Genomic DNA, 14,635 nt, shown 5'->3' with positions numbered 1-14,635 from the left:
AAACCCATCTGGTTCACTAATGTCCTTTAGGGAAGGAAATTTGCCACCTTTACATCTGGCCTACACGTGACTCCAGGCCCACACAGTGATGCGGTCGACTCTGAAAAATGCCCTCTGGGATGGGCAATAAATGCTGGCTCAGCCAGCCATGCCCACATCGCGTGAACGAATACCCCACTTCAAACTATGCCTTCATTGTAATGTTCGGCAATATAAATATAAATCCCTTAAAACTACTTTTATTTTTGTTAAGGGTAGGAAGAGAATCACCAAAGAGTTAAAATCAGCAGGCCCTCCACCGGTCTGACCTTGTTGGAATCGTCACCCACTATAGAGTTTTTGAAATCGACAATATCGAGCGGTTGGCTGCTCTGAAAGAAGATTAAAAAAGTAAAGCCCTTTTTAAACCAGGGCTATCAGCGGCCCTCAGGGGCACCCCGAAAGCAAGCTCGCGTCTGTTCACCTGGCGATAGCACCACAGCAACAGAAAACGACCGCCAGACCACAGAAGTTGCCCCTTAACCTCACGTGAAAAAGGGGAACCGGCGGGAGGAAGGACTCCGAAGCAGGCGGCCGACTTTCAAGATAATAAAAGTCACTGGCAAGGCTGTTGAAAATTAATTAAAATTGTAAAAGATTAATCATCTCGGGAGTGGCTACAAAGTAAAAATCTGACGGAGGAGTTCAAATAGCATCATAAACACAAGAACAAAGCTTTCAGCGGGCTTTGAAGTCTATATTTGGCATCAAAATGCCAAAGGTGATGACTACAATTATAAAAAAGAATCAATGAGCGTGAACATTATTTTTGAACGCATTGACAGCCGTAAGTATAAGTGGGAGAAGGGTTAAAAAGAATTCTCAGATCCAGGGCAGTTAAACAGCAGAAGGTAAATGGAAAATCTGGGATGGATTTTCTGATCACATCATTTCACAGCACAGTCCATCACCACGGAGTGTGATTGGACGTATGGTGGGGGAAGCGATCGTTCTGAAGCAGGAATGTCAGCAGGCTGAACTATTGAGACAATCCCACTCTCGTCCCCAGTTCATCTTCAACGTCTTCTCCACATCACCGAGGGTCAGAGGGCTTCATTGATGCCATTTACTAAAATTGGCGAGACTACAGCAAATTACATTGACGTAGCACCTTTGAACACGGAATGGAACAACCCAAAATGCTTCACAGCAGGGTTTATAAAGCATCGTCTGACATCGAACCACAACGAGAGATATTACAAAAGACAAAATACTGGGGCTGTTGAAAATGCGGAATAAAAAACAAACAATGCAGCAGGTCTCAGCTGGATGGCCAACAGCAGAAAGAGTTCATGTTCTGTGGCCATCTTTCACCTCAAGAGCAATTCTGATCAAAGATCAACTCACCCAGAAACGTCAACTCCGTTTCTCACTCTACAGATTTTGCCAGACCATAGAAACCATAGAATCCCTACAGTGCCGGAGGGGGCCAATCGGCCCATCGAGCCTGCACCAACCCTCCGAAGAGCGTTCTGCCCAGGCTCACTCGCTGCTCTATCCCCGTAACCCCGCACATTGATCACGGCCAATCCACCTAACCTGCACATCTTTGGACTTCGGAAACCGGAGCACCCGGAGGAAACCCACGCAGATACGGGGAGAACGTGCAAACTCCACGCAGACAGACGGTCACCCAAGGCCGGAAAAGAACCCGCGACCCTGATGCCGTGAGGCAGCAGTGATAGCCACTGTGCCACCCCCGAGTTCATCCAGCATTTTCTGTTTTTAATTTCAGATTTCCAGCATCTGCAGTATTTTGCTTTTACTTAAGCAACAGGGTTCACTTATTTTCAATCCTATCCGACTGGAAGATAATTCACGCAAATCTTGGTCAGTGCAGATTTGGCGTTTGTGAATAGCACAGTATGTGGGCAGCAGGTTAGCACAATGGTTAGCACTATAGCTTCACAGCACCACGGTCCCAGGTTTGATTCCCGGCTTGTCAGTGCTTGTCTGCACTGCCCTCATCTACCTTCTTGGTTACCTCTGATGTGTTGGGTGCTCTGGATCCGTGGAACACATACAGGCCACCAACACTTAATAAAATAGTGTTCCACTATTTTAAGTTAGAAACTGTTGAACACACTTTCACTGTGGGTTAACACGATGTTAGATTAAACTAAAGACCTATTGCCTGTCCTAACCAGTCTATGCACTCAGCACATGGTGAGGATCTGTGCTGTAAGCTGTGAGCTCTGTCCTACTAGGAGGCTGCATCCCGAATGAGCGGGAAAACTGATGCCCTCTGTCTTTATAGTGCGTGTGCTCTAACTGGTGATTGGCTGCGGTGTTGTGTGTGTTGATTGGTCCCACTGTGTGTCCATCAGTGTGTGTGTCTGCACCATGATATACTGGTGTATATTATGACATCCCCCCTTTTATAAAAGTATGTATGTGTGTGGCAATAAATAATGTGCGGTGAGAATGTTCCTAACTACGTGTGGGGTGCGAAGACATATTTACAGGACTATGTACACGTGAACTAAGCTATTTACATGGGAAGGAGCCTGGTGCAGAGAAGCAGTATGCAACAAGAGTAACGAGATCAACACTATATACAAACCAGGGAAACGATCAAACAAAGCAACAGAACAATTCAGAGAGTCTATAAGTCCGCAAAGTTCATAAATTAAGTCTCTGAGGTGGGCGACGAATTCTGGTTGACCGCCTCAAGGGTGGGTCGAGAACCGCCGGTTCAGGAGCGGGCTGGACCGCGTCAGAGTCAGGGGGATGCAGAGTGACAGGGAGCTCTGCATAGTCCGTGGCAGGGTCAGCAGGAGGGCGAGGCGACAGTGGAGGTCACGTGGTGAGCGTGGAACGAGACGAAGGGCGCGTCGATTGCAGCGCAGAAGAGAGCCATCCGGTAGACGAACCAGGAACGAGCGGGGGGCCACCTGCCGAAGGACAACGGCGGTTGCAGACCAGCCACCATCCGGAAGATGGACACTGACGTCGTCACCTGGAGCCAGAGCAGGGAGATCAGCTGCACGGGAATCTGCCCCATGTCTTTATAGTGAGTGTGCTCTAACTGGTGATTGGCTGCGGTGTTGTGTGCGTTGATTGGTCCCGCTGTGTGTCCATCAGTGTGTGTCTGCACCATGATATACTGGTGTACATTATGACAACCTCTTCAAAAAATTCAATCAAATTCGTGAGACATGATTTTCCACTCTCAAAGCCATGCTGACTTTCCCTAATGAGTCCTTGCCTCTCTAAATGCCTGTAGATTCTGTCTCTCAGAATACCGTCTAACGACGTACCCACCACAGACGTTAGGCTCACCGGTCTGCAGTTCCCAGGCTTTTCCCTGCGGCTCTTCTTAAAGGTGGTCACAACATTTGCTCCCCTCCAATCTTCAGGCACCTCACCTGTGGCTGTCGACGATTCAAATATCTTTGCGAGGGGACCCGCAATTTACTCCCTAGCCTCCAACAACGTCCTGCGATATATCAGGTCCCAGGGATTTATCTACCTTGATGCACTTTAAGACTTCCAGCACCTCCTCCTCTGTAACCGAGGGGCAGGGGGGTGGGGGAGGGGCAGGGTGGCAGGACCAAAATTAGGGCTCATCAATATCAGATAATCACCAAGGAATCTAACGGGGAATTCAGGAGAAACGTCTTCAACCAGAGTGCGGTGAGAATGTGGAACTCACTCCCACAGGGAGTGGTTGTGGTGAATAGCACAGAGACATTTAAGGGGGAAGCTGGGCGAGGGAGAGGAAGAACAATAGAAGGTTATGGTGAGAGGACGAGATGAAATAGAGGGGGAGAGGGTTGTGTTTGCAATCCACAGAGAATGACCATGCTGAAAATAATTACTGATACTGTGTAGAATATAAACTAAACGGCTTCAAACAGGGCTGCAATTTGAAAAAATATACATCCTGCAGAGCGGTGAGTGAAAAACTCAGTAAACTTAATTGAATTTGAATTTAACTTCCTCAAATGCCTGATTTGGGAATTAGTAAATTATATGGTTGGATACAGAGATTATAAATGAGCTTTAGAGTGGGATAATTAAATATTCAATGGAATTTCCCAAACCCACGACCACTACCATCTAGAAGGACAAGGGCAGCAGGTACCTGGGAACCCCACCACCTGGAGGTTCCCCTCCAAGTCACTCACCACCCTGACTTGGGAATATATCGCCGTTCCTTCACTGTCACTGGGTCAAAATCCTGGAACTCCCTCCCTAACAGCACTGTGGGTGTACCCACACCTCAGGGACTGCAGCGGCTCAAGAAGGCTGCTCACCACCACCGTCCGAAGGGCAATTAGGGATGGGCAATAGGTGTTGGCAATGCCAATGGCGCCCACATCACATTCATGATATATATTTTTTTAAAGTCACAATTACAAGGCAACAATTTTAGAGATTATGATAAACTAAAAAGGTTTGAGCGGGAGATTCCAATGTCCAGGCATGAAAATATACAACAATACCTTTCCTTTTGATTTTTTGTGTTCTGTGTAAGTGATGTCAGTGTTGTAAATGGAGAGGTTTTCGACTTTAGGACCCAAGTATCAGGTGCACCCGATTAGGTTTTGGAAAAGCCTAAGGCAGTCTTATGGTCACTGCAAATGTGTGTTTAAAAAGGGATAGCATTTTCATAGCACCTTTCACAAATTCAGGTCACTCCAATCGAAACGTCAAAATAAGAGATCATTCAGCCCTTCTGATCTGTTCCCCCATTCAACTAGCTGGTTCTATAACCCAGAATATTCTTAACCAACAAAAACTTATCAATACCAGGCTTAAAATTTACAACTGACCCCCTGGCCTCAGATTTCCAGGGGAGAGGGTTCCAGATTCTCACTGCCCTTTGCGCGACAAAGTGCTTCCTGATGTCACCCCGAATGACCTGGCTCCTCCGCCTTCTCTTCCAGAGGAACTAATTTCTCCCTTTCTACCCTACTGACTTCTGAAAATGTCTTGAACACCTCAGATTAGATCACGCCTTAATCTTCGATATGAGGAAAGTAGGAACATAATCAAGGATTTGTAAAGTCTGTCCACACGATACACATTAATGCGGTGGTTAAACTGTACGAAATACACCAGAGACGGTGTCTGTGTACCTGTACAGTTGATTTGCTTTCCTTGTGCACACAAATATTTTTCTGCTTCCATTGTGAGGGTGGAATTCACATCAGCAGTTGCAGGATTAAACCAGGCCAAACCTAAACACATTAAAACAGGGTTTTAGTATTCAGCTGGAAACAGATTTATTTAGATTAAATTACACGGATAATCCAGCTCACAAAAAAGTCAAATGGTCCCAATAATCCAATTCATAGAATTTACAGTGCAGAAGGAGGCCATTCGGCCCATCGAGTCTGCACCGGCTCTTGGAAAGAGCACTCTACCCAAGGTCAACACCTCCACCCTATCCCCATAACCCAATAACCCCACCCACCAAGGGCAATTTTGTTCACTAAGGGCAATTTAGCATGGACAATCCACCTAACCCGCACATCTTTGGACTGTGGGAGGAAACCGGAGCACCCGGAGGAAACCCACGCACACACGGGGAGGATGTGCAGACTCCACACAGACAGTGACCCAAGCCGGAATCGAACCTGGGACCCTGGAGCTGTGAAGCAATTGTGCTATCCACAATGCTACCGTGCTGCCAATTGTTATACTCCACCCTCAACCCACACGATCAACAAGATCTTCCTTTGGGAAAGCGAAGGCCATTGTCCTTGGTATCCGCTACAAACTCAATTTCTTAGCTACCAGCTCCATCCTTCTCCCTTGCAACTCTCCGAGGCTAAAATCAGACAGTTCACAACCTCGGTGTTATAACTGTAGCTGGAATGCACTTTAGTTAAATATCCACACTGGCACCAACACTGCCTATTTCCACCTCAATACTATTGTCTGATTCTGTCCCTGTCTCAGCTCATCCAGTGCTCAATCCCACGTCCATGCAGATGTGGGTGGGAATCTCCAGTCCCACAGTGCACTTGGAAAATAGTGGCAGTATTGGTCAGAGGTGGCATGAATTTATGAAGGGGAGATCTACTGGCATTCAAGGATGTAACCAACAGAGTTGATGAGGGGGAGCCAGTGGATGTGATTTATTTGAACTTTCAGAAGGCTTTTTACAAAGTTCCACTTGAGAGTTTAGTGTGTAAAGTTAAAGCGCATGGGATTAAGGGTAGTGCATTGAGATGGGTACAAAACTGGTTGGCAGACAGAAAACAAAGAGCAGGAATAAATGCGTCTTTTCAAATTGGCAGGCAGTGATTGATTAGTGGGGTCCCGCAGGGATGGGTGCTGGGACCCCAACTATTCACAATATAATATAGATTTAGATAAGGGAATGAAATGTAATATCAATTTGCAGATGACACAAAGCTGGGTGGGAGGGTGAGCTGTGTGGAGGATGCAGAGATCCTTTAGGTGTGATTTGGACAGGTTGAGTGAGTGGCAAAATGCATGACAGATGCAGGGTCATGTGGATAAATGAGAGATTATCCACTTTGGTAGCAAAAACAGGAAGGAAGATTATTATCTGAATGGCCATTAATTAGGAGAGGGGAAAGTGCAACAAGACCCAAGTGTCTTCGTGCACCAGTCACTGAAGGTAAGCGCGCAGGTACAGCAGGTCGTAAAGAAGGCTAATGGTATGTTGGCCTTCATTGCGAGAGGATTAGAGTACAGGAGCAGGGATGTCTTGCTGCAATTATACAGGGCCTAGGTGAGGCCACACCTGGAGTAGTGTGTGCAATTCTGGTCACCTTATCTGAGGAAGGATGATCTTGCTCTCGAGGGAGTGCAGCGAAGGTTTACCAGGCTGATTCCTGGGATGGCGGAACTGACATATGAGGAGAAATTGAATCAGTTAGGATTATATTCTCTGGAGTTCAGATGAATGAGGGAGAGGATCTCATAGAAACCTATAAAATTCTAACAGAACTAGACATAGAAGATGCAGGAAGGATGTTCCCGATGGTGGGGGTGTCCAGAACCAGGGGGCACAGTCTGAGGATATGGGGTAAACCATTTAGGACAGAGATGAGGAGCCATTTCTTCACCCAGAGTGTGGTAGCCTGTGGAATTCGCTACCACTGGAAGTAGTTGAGGCCAAAAGAGTGTGAGGGAGTTAGATGGAGCACTCGAGGCTAAAGGGATCAAAGGATATGAGGGGAAAGCGGGATCAGGTTACCAAGTTGGAAGATCAGCCATGATCATAATGTATGGCAGCAAGAGTCTCGAAGGGCCGAATGGCCTCTTCCTGCTCCTATTCTCTATGTTTGAAGATGCTCCTTAAAACCTATCTCCTCGATCAAGCTTTTGACCATCACACTTCCTGAGGCTTGGCATCAAAGTCTGTTCCACAACCCTCGGGTGGTGTTGCTGGGCATTTTTGAATTATGTTATAAAAAGGTGCCATATTATAAATACAAGTTATTGTCGTTTACATATTAAAATGCCCTCCACCCTATCGCAGACATTCATGGAGTCACGATGACGGGATGAGTTCCTTCTGCAATGTTCTTCCCTCTCCATTCTCCACCTGGCCTCTTCCCAGCTCTGGGATTGCTGAGAATCGGACAAGCCTCTTGACCTTAGTCATTAGGGCTGAAGCATTAACCTCATCTCTCTCTCTCCCCTCTCTCCCCGCTCTTCCCCCGCTCTCTCCCCCGCTCCCTCCCCAGATGCCATGCCTCCTGAGTGCTGCCAACATTATCCAATGAGGGTATCTGGAATAAGTGACTATCAGAGGTAATCTGGAATGGAGTGAGAAAGAGAAGAACTATATGATGCCATGGCTAAGTGAGGTAATAAGAGAGAGGAGACACTCGGAATATAAGTTAAAGCATCGACAAAGCATTGCTTCCCCCAAGCAGATGACTTCACACACAAGGGAGACATTCTAAACTTATTCTCTTGGTATCTGATGTCACAAGATGGATAATGCTTATCATACAAATGCCAATCCTGAACTATCCTTACATATCATCACTGCAAAATGGGTGTTCAAAATAAAAGGGACTGTGTTTTGTTAGATTAACGTGGAATCTGAGACACAGGAATTCCCTGCATAGTTTGAGTGTAAAACAAGAGGGGAAAAACATTTAATATACATCCGTGGGTGGGCCAGACAATATTCTTGCACGCGGCAACAGACAGTTGAATGAAGTTAAAACATTCTGGGAAATGATATTTAAGCAGCGTACGACATGGCTTGCAGCCTGGAGTTCGGAAACACAGACTTGTGCTGTAATCCAAGGAAAGTGACGCAGAAAATCTGTTTGAAACAGGTTCATACCACGGCTAATTTTGACCTTCTGATTTCGTAACTCTGAGCAAACACACCTACTTCTTGCCTCTTGTTTGAAGATAGAAATTAAATACGGTGCAAAGACATTGAGAAACTTTAATCTAAACAAGGTTAAAAACAGATAACAGGAGAATACAGAACTTCACTGACATCTGGATCAAGAACAAATACAAAAGTTAAAAAGCAAATAACACTTTACACTACCCGAGGTTTTGGAGTGGTAAACATGCAAAAAGAACACATTGCGTTTATTTACTGTCCTTCGCAACCATATAAAACCATGGGGCTGGTTTAGCACAGTGGACTAAACAGCTGGCTTGTAATGCAGAACAAGGCATCAACGCGGGTTCAATTCCTGTACTGGCCTCCCCGAACAGGTGCCGGAATGTGGCAACTAGGGGCTTTTCACAGTAACTTCATTGAAGCCTACTCGTGACAATAAGCGATTTTCATTTTTCATTTCAAAATCCCAAAAGAATTACATAGGATTTTCAGGCCATTCAGCGCAACAGGTCTATACTAGTTTCCACATCAGCCTACTCCCAACTCTTTCCTCTTACTGCCATCACCATATAATCTCCGATTTCTTTATCCCTCATGCTTCCCCTCAAACGTATTGTTTGCCTTAATACTCCTGGTGGCAGCGAGTTCCACATTTGCACCACTCTCTGGGTAAAGAAAAGGGATGCATTGTGGTATTTTTTAAAAGGATTTCTTGCAGGCCGAGAAAGTACAAACAAACAAAAGCTTTATTGGAAAGGAGACTTCTCAACAGGCTGTGAAGATGGACTGACGTCAGCCTGCCCAAACTGCCGTGACATCATCAATACATCCCCTGATCAAAGTGATCTCAATCCAATTAGGAACAAACATGAATCCACAACACATTCCTCCCCCTTTACATCAGGAGGTTCCTTCAATGAAACACAATGTTTCTATATTTTTAAAATAAATTTAGAGTACCCAATTCCTTTTTTCCAATTAAAGGACAATTAAGCGTGGCCAATCCCTCTACCCTGCACATCTTTGCAGACACGGGGAGAATGTGCAAACTCCACACGGACAGTGACCCGGGGCTGGGATCGAACCCGGGTCCTCAGCGCCGTGAGGCAGCAGTGCTAACCATTGCACCACTGTGCTGCCCCATGAAACACAATATAATGTCAACAATCAAAATATACAGGGCTGGATTCTCCGTCGGCGGGATCCTCCGCTTTGCCGGCAGCGCACTCACGCGGGTTTCCCGGCGGCGTGGGGTGGCCACAATGGGAAAGCCCATTGGCCGGCTGCCGGGATGAAGAATCCCGCTGCAGATTGTTCAGGGTCATTAAATCTTGAACAATCTCGCCCAGTCTTTCTATTGATCTCTCCGAGGACGCTGTCTTCATAATGGCGGCTTCAGGCCATTTCGAGGGTGGATCGACCATAATCAAAAACCTTCCAATGGTATAACCTATATGAACCCTTTGCCAAGGCCCTTCTGGCCATTCCCATGGATTTCCATAGAATTTACAGTGCAGAAGGAGGCCATTCGGCCCATCGAGTCTGCACCGGCGCTTGGAAAGAGCACCCTACCCAAGGTCAGCACCTCCACCCTATCCCCATAACCCACTAACCCCACCCAACACGAAGGGCAATTTTGGACACTAAGGGCAATTTATCATGGCCAATCCACCTAACCTGCACATCTTTGGACTGTGGGAGGAAACCGGAGCACCCGGAGGAAACCCACGCACACACGGGGAGAACGTGCAGACTCCGCACAGACAGTGACCCAAGCCGGAATCGAACCTGGGACCCTGGAGCTGTGAAGCAATTGTGCTATCCACAATGCTAATGGCATTAGTGGTGGCAGGGTTTGAATCTTTGCACAAACCAAACACATGCCCGCCTTCTCCTTGATTTCACTTTCAAGTCCTGGCCGCCAAAGATAGCTTCTGGCTATCTCCTTCATCCTGACTATCCCATAATAACCTTCATGAATTTGGTTTAGGACACATTCTCTTAACAATGGCGGAATGATGACCCTCATAGAACAAAGAACAAAGAAAAGTACAGCACAGAGGAGGCCTCCAGCCTGAACGGATAGTTTGAGAATTTGGGTAACATGTGGCTTCAACTCCGGGTTTGCTCCCATGGTCTTGCCATGAAGCACCATGTCCAGAACTTCTGACGCGAGTGGATTATTTCTGGTTCCTTCTTAACTTGTCCTGTTACTGGAGTGTGATCGATTTCTTCAAAATAGAAAATATAACCACTCGAACCATTCATTGACGACACATTGGGGTAAAGGTGATCTAGAGAGTCCATCAACGTTACCATGGAGATTTGATATTTTGTTATTGTGTACGTATGTGCTGACAACAAAGCCCATCTCTGCATCCGGCTCGTTGCTAGAGATGGAATACAGGTGTGTGGCCCAAGTATCGTTCCCAGTGGTATATTGCTGTCCATATAGGTATTGGTAAAAACATTTTATTCCGAAAATGGCGGCTAGATCTTCCTTCTCTCTCTGTGCATTTTTCATTTCTGCTTTGTTCAAGGACCTTGATGCTAGCGCTATTTGCTTCTCTTCACCATTGGTCATTGTAGGAGAATCCAGAAGGTGCAGGTGTCTCAGCTGTGGCTTTTACTTTTGAAGGCGGTTTGTGCAGTTCCCTTTGAATCCATGACGTGTCCCAGGTAGTCAATAGAAAATTCAATTGACGAAGGGACAGTGGCACAGGGATTAGCACTGCTGCTTCACAGCTCCAGGGGCCCGGGTTCAATTCCGACCTTGGGTGACTGTGTGCGTTTCTTCCGGGTGCTCCAGTTTCCTCCCACAATCCCAATGATGGGCAATGAAGTGGATTGGACATGCCAAATTGCCCCTAGGTGGGGTTATGGGGTGGGGGATTGGGCCCAGGTAAGGTGCTCTTTCAGAGGGTCGGTTCGGACCTGCTTGGCCGATTGGCCTCCTTCTGCATTGCAGGAATTCTATGATTTGAAGAATCCACTCTTATCCCTCTGTACTCTGGTCCGTAACCTTCTAGTCTTTGGAATGTAGCATCTAAATTTTGAAGATGCTCTTTTTCATTTTTTCCTGTAACTATTGTCTAAGTAGCCCTGGACTCCTCCTAGTCCGCTTAGAATTTGATCCATGACACACTGTGGACATGATGCCAAATGGAAGTCATTTGTATCTGAATAGCCCTTGGTGTGCCCCCATTGTCAAATATTGTGAATCTGTATCTACATTTATTTGGAGATAATGACCAGGGTCAACTTTACTGAATTCTGGTCTTCAGCCAACCCAGCAAATAAATCAATTAAATGTAGAGGGCATTGCTCTGGGCACAGCACCGGATTGTCAGTGACTTTAAAATCAGCACAAATTCATACCGAACCATCTTTCTTCATAACGGTATTACCAGCCCAGCCCAGACCACAACAATAGCTAGGATACAGGGTCGAAACCCCAATATTTTAGTTCATTTGTAAAATTGTGCGGAAAGTATGATTCACCCCAGGAGTGCTTGCTTGAAGAAATAGGGATTTGGTATTTTTTTTTTTTAAACTTTATTATTAACACAATATTAAACCCTTTAGCATCACAATCGAAAATAGCCTACAATTACTAAAATACAGTAAATACAACACCTAAAACTGAATTACTATCTCTATTCGCAATTAAACACCAAGAAAGGAAAAAAGGTACAGCTCTCAATCCATCCCCCAGGCACAGAGTAATACTTGCTTCCCAGAACAGATTTGGCTCCTGTTAGAACCCCTCCGGACTCTGGCTGGATATCTTCAAAAAGCGGTTTTCAACTGGTTTGTTTCAGCTTCTTGTCCTCAGACAAGTCTGCACTGCTTCAAATAATATTTGTCTTTTTTTTCAAAAACTAGTGTGAGGGCAAAAGACTTGTGGCCTAAAAGGGTAGCCAGATTAAAACTCAATTCAAAAAACTCTCTCAAAATATCGGAATACCTTAGCTCCACCCAGCAATAGCATCATCTCTTGGAGCTGAAAACACATTCATTCCGCAGGGACACACACTAGTCAAACGACATTGCATTAGCGCCGACCGTTTTTCCGCTGGTTAATTTACTCTCTGGCTCCTAAATGTTTCCTGGTCTTGCAAAGCAAGATTTTTCAAAAACATGGCTACCAAAGTCAAACACACTCTAACCCAAATGTTGATAAGCCAATATATCTAAAATCCTGCATTTGTCACAACGGGTACTATGCCGGTGACCCAATCACTTCTATTAATGGGTTCGAGAATTCCTGTCTTGACCAGCCTCTCTAATTCTACCTCAACCTTAGACCTGATGGCGTACAGCACTGTCCCAGCCTTTAGGCATCTTTCTTGGCTTTTGTCCTTAAATCTTTATTTTGACTGAGACCGAGATCTCTTTTATGCTTCGTAGATCTCCACTAAAAGGCTGTATCAGGTTGGTTTAGAATCTTCGGTAGACCTGCTTCGGACTCCAGCACGAGATTCACCTCGGCCCAGTTTAGTTTGAGTCTCTCCAGCCAGGTCCTCCCCATTAGGGTTGGGCAGGGACAAGTCTGCGGTGTGTGAGTTTAGCTTCACATTTAAATTGATACGGCCCCTTAACGGCACTGCTCCCCCAGTACATGTTGAAGTGTTATTATATTTAAGGGTTTTAGGGCGGTACGTCATAGTTTTATTGGTAAACAGTTTCTGGTACCAATTAAATGGCTGCTCCAGTGACAACCTCCATTGTCACTGCTCGTCTGTCGAGTAGGAGTGACCCAGTAACAGTTTGTTGCGCCCAAAATAGAGAGTACGTTCAATGGCAGCTCAATGGCAATGATTGTGACTCTGGGCCTTTTTTGTATCAGGTGGATTTCTTTCCCTCTATTCTGTTTCCCATTTGATACACTTCTGGCTTTTTATAATTGGAATTCTTGGTTAAAACTGGTTGCTTTTTTCTCCAACCTGCACATTTAATTGCCCCCTATTTACCACAATTCTTGAATTCTGCTTCTTTACTCCATTGGTCTGTTGCTGCGGGTCCAAGCCTAATTGTTGGCTTTCCTTAGCTGCCAGTTCCCAGTTCCATCGTGATTGTGATTTCCGAAGCCTTCTTTAGGCCTAAGTTGCTAGCAATGACCAAAGGTTCAGGTGAGAAGTGGATCTGCAATATCTCCACAATCTCACCGTAAGTTTGAGTCTGGTATTTATGGTTGCACCAGATTTCACGGGAGGTTGAATGATTCTCCCCCCCCGCCCCCCCCCAAATCGTGCTCAGGAAAGTTGGGACTACTATGTCCACTGAAATTTTGTTTGCCTGATAAAAGTATTCAAGTCTTTCAGTGCATGAGCTCCAGTGCTCGGTGTATAAACCTCCTGCCATTTTACTCTGGGAAGGCTTACCCAAGCACAGGCGTGCCACGGGTTTTTATTTTTTAAGCACTACCTCACTTTTTATTTCAACAGAGCTCAACCTGTTCCCTTCTGAGTTTGCAACACCCCCAGCTCGAAACTATTGTTGCAGGGTATTTGTTACTTTACTTGTTACAGTAGAGGAGCACTGCTCCAGAACTTTCCGGGCAGAACACATGGCAAGCTTCTTTTGATACTCTTTGCTCCAATATCGGTGTTTAAATTTCAGTCCCTTCTATGGTTGCTGCTTTTATTCTGCACCATTCCATTTCCAGCTCTGGTATAACAATGTTTTAGCTTCTTAATCCTTTTCGGATGGCTGCGCACAAATCAATTCATTTTCTTCTTTGGGAGTCTGCCAGCGTGATTCATCCCATCCTTGCTGCCAATTTTCTTTGTGGTATTTTTAAAAAGAAAGGCTTGCAGACCACAAAGATACAAACAAGAGCTTTAATAGAAAGGTGTTTACTCAACAGGCTATAAAGATAGGCTAACTATTAACCCGGACAAGCCACCAATGGCATCAGCTACTCCGGTCCAAGGTTTCCATCTGCTTCAAGAAGACTAACATCGTAACGGTGCCAAAAAAGAACCAGGCAACGTGCCTCAATGACTGTTGGCCAGTGGTCTTGACATATATCATTATGAAGTGCTTTGAGGGGTTGGTCATGAAACACATCAACTCCATACTCCCAGAATGCCTTGATCCGCTGCAATTCACATACACCACAACGGACACTATCTCCCTGGCCCTATACTCATCCCTGGAGCATTTCGATAACAAGGACTCCTACATCAGACTCCTATTTATTGACTGCATCTCCGCCTTCAACACCATAATCCCAGCCAAGCTCATATCCAAACTCCAAAACCTAGGACTTGGCTCCTCCCTCTGCAACTG

General features: G+C 45.7%; 1 protein-coding gene across 4 annotated transcripts in view; it reads right to left on the bottom strand.

Annotated features, from left to right (window-relative positions):
• The window catches only part of btc (betacellulin, epidermal growth factor family member), a 106,875-nt gene that overhangs the window by 56,302 nt on the left and 35,938 nt on the right, over positions 1–14,635 (bottom strand). For 3 of the 4 annotated variants that reach the window (XR_011940075.1, XM_072495239.1, XM_072495240.1), the window contains exon 2: positions 5,124–5,225. The exons of the other annotated variant lie outside the window; for it this stretch is intronic. Coding sequence is in view for 2 of the 3 variants with exons in the window: in XM_072495239.1 (XP_072351340.1) it covers positions 5,124–5,225 (102 nt within the window). In the remaining variant the exon portion in view is untranslated. The remainder of the gene's footprint in view (positions 1–5,123; positions 5,226–14,635) is intronic. 4 annotated transcript variants of the gene reach the window in all.

Source organism: Scyliorhinus torazame, chromosome 3 (genome assembly GCF_047496885.1).
Source record: "Scyliorhinus torazame isolate Kashiwa2021f chromosome 3, sScyTor2.1, whole genome shotgun sequence".
In the NCBI taxonomy this organism is placed as follows: Eukaryota; Metazoa; Chordata; class Chondrichthyes; order Carcharhiniformes; family Scyliorhinidae; genus Scyliorhinus; species Scyliorhinus torazame.
The sequence above is the reverse complement of the archived record's forward strand: the minus strand, read 5'-3'. Positions and strand labels throughout refer to the sequence as shown.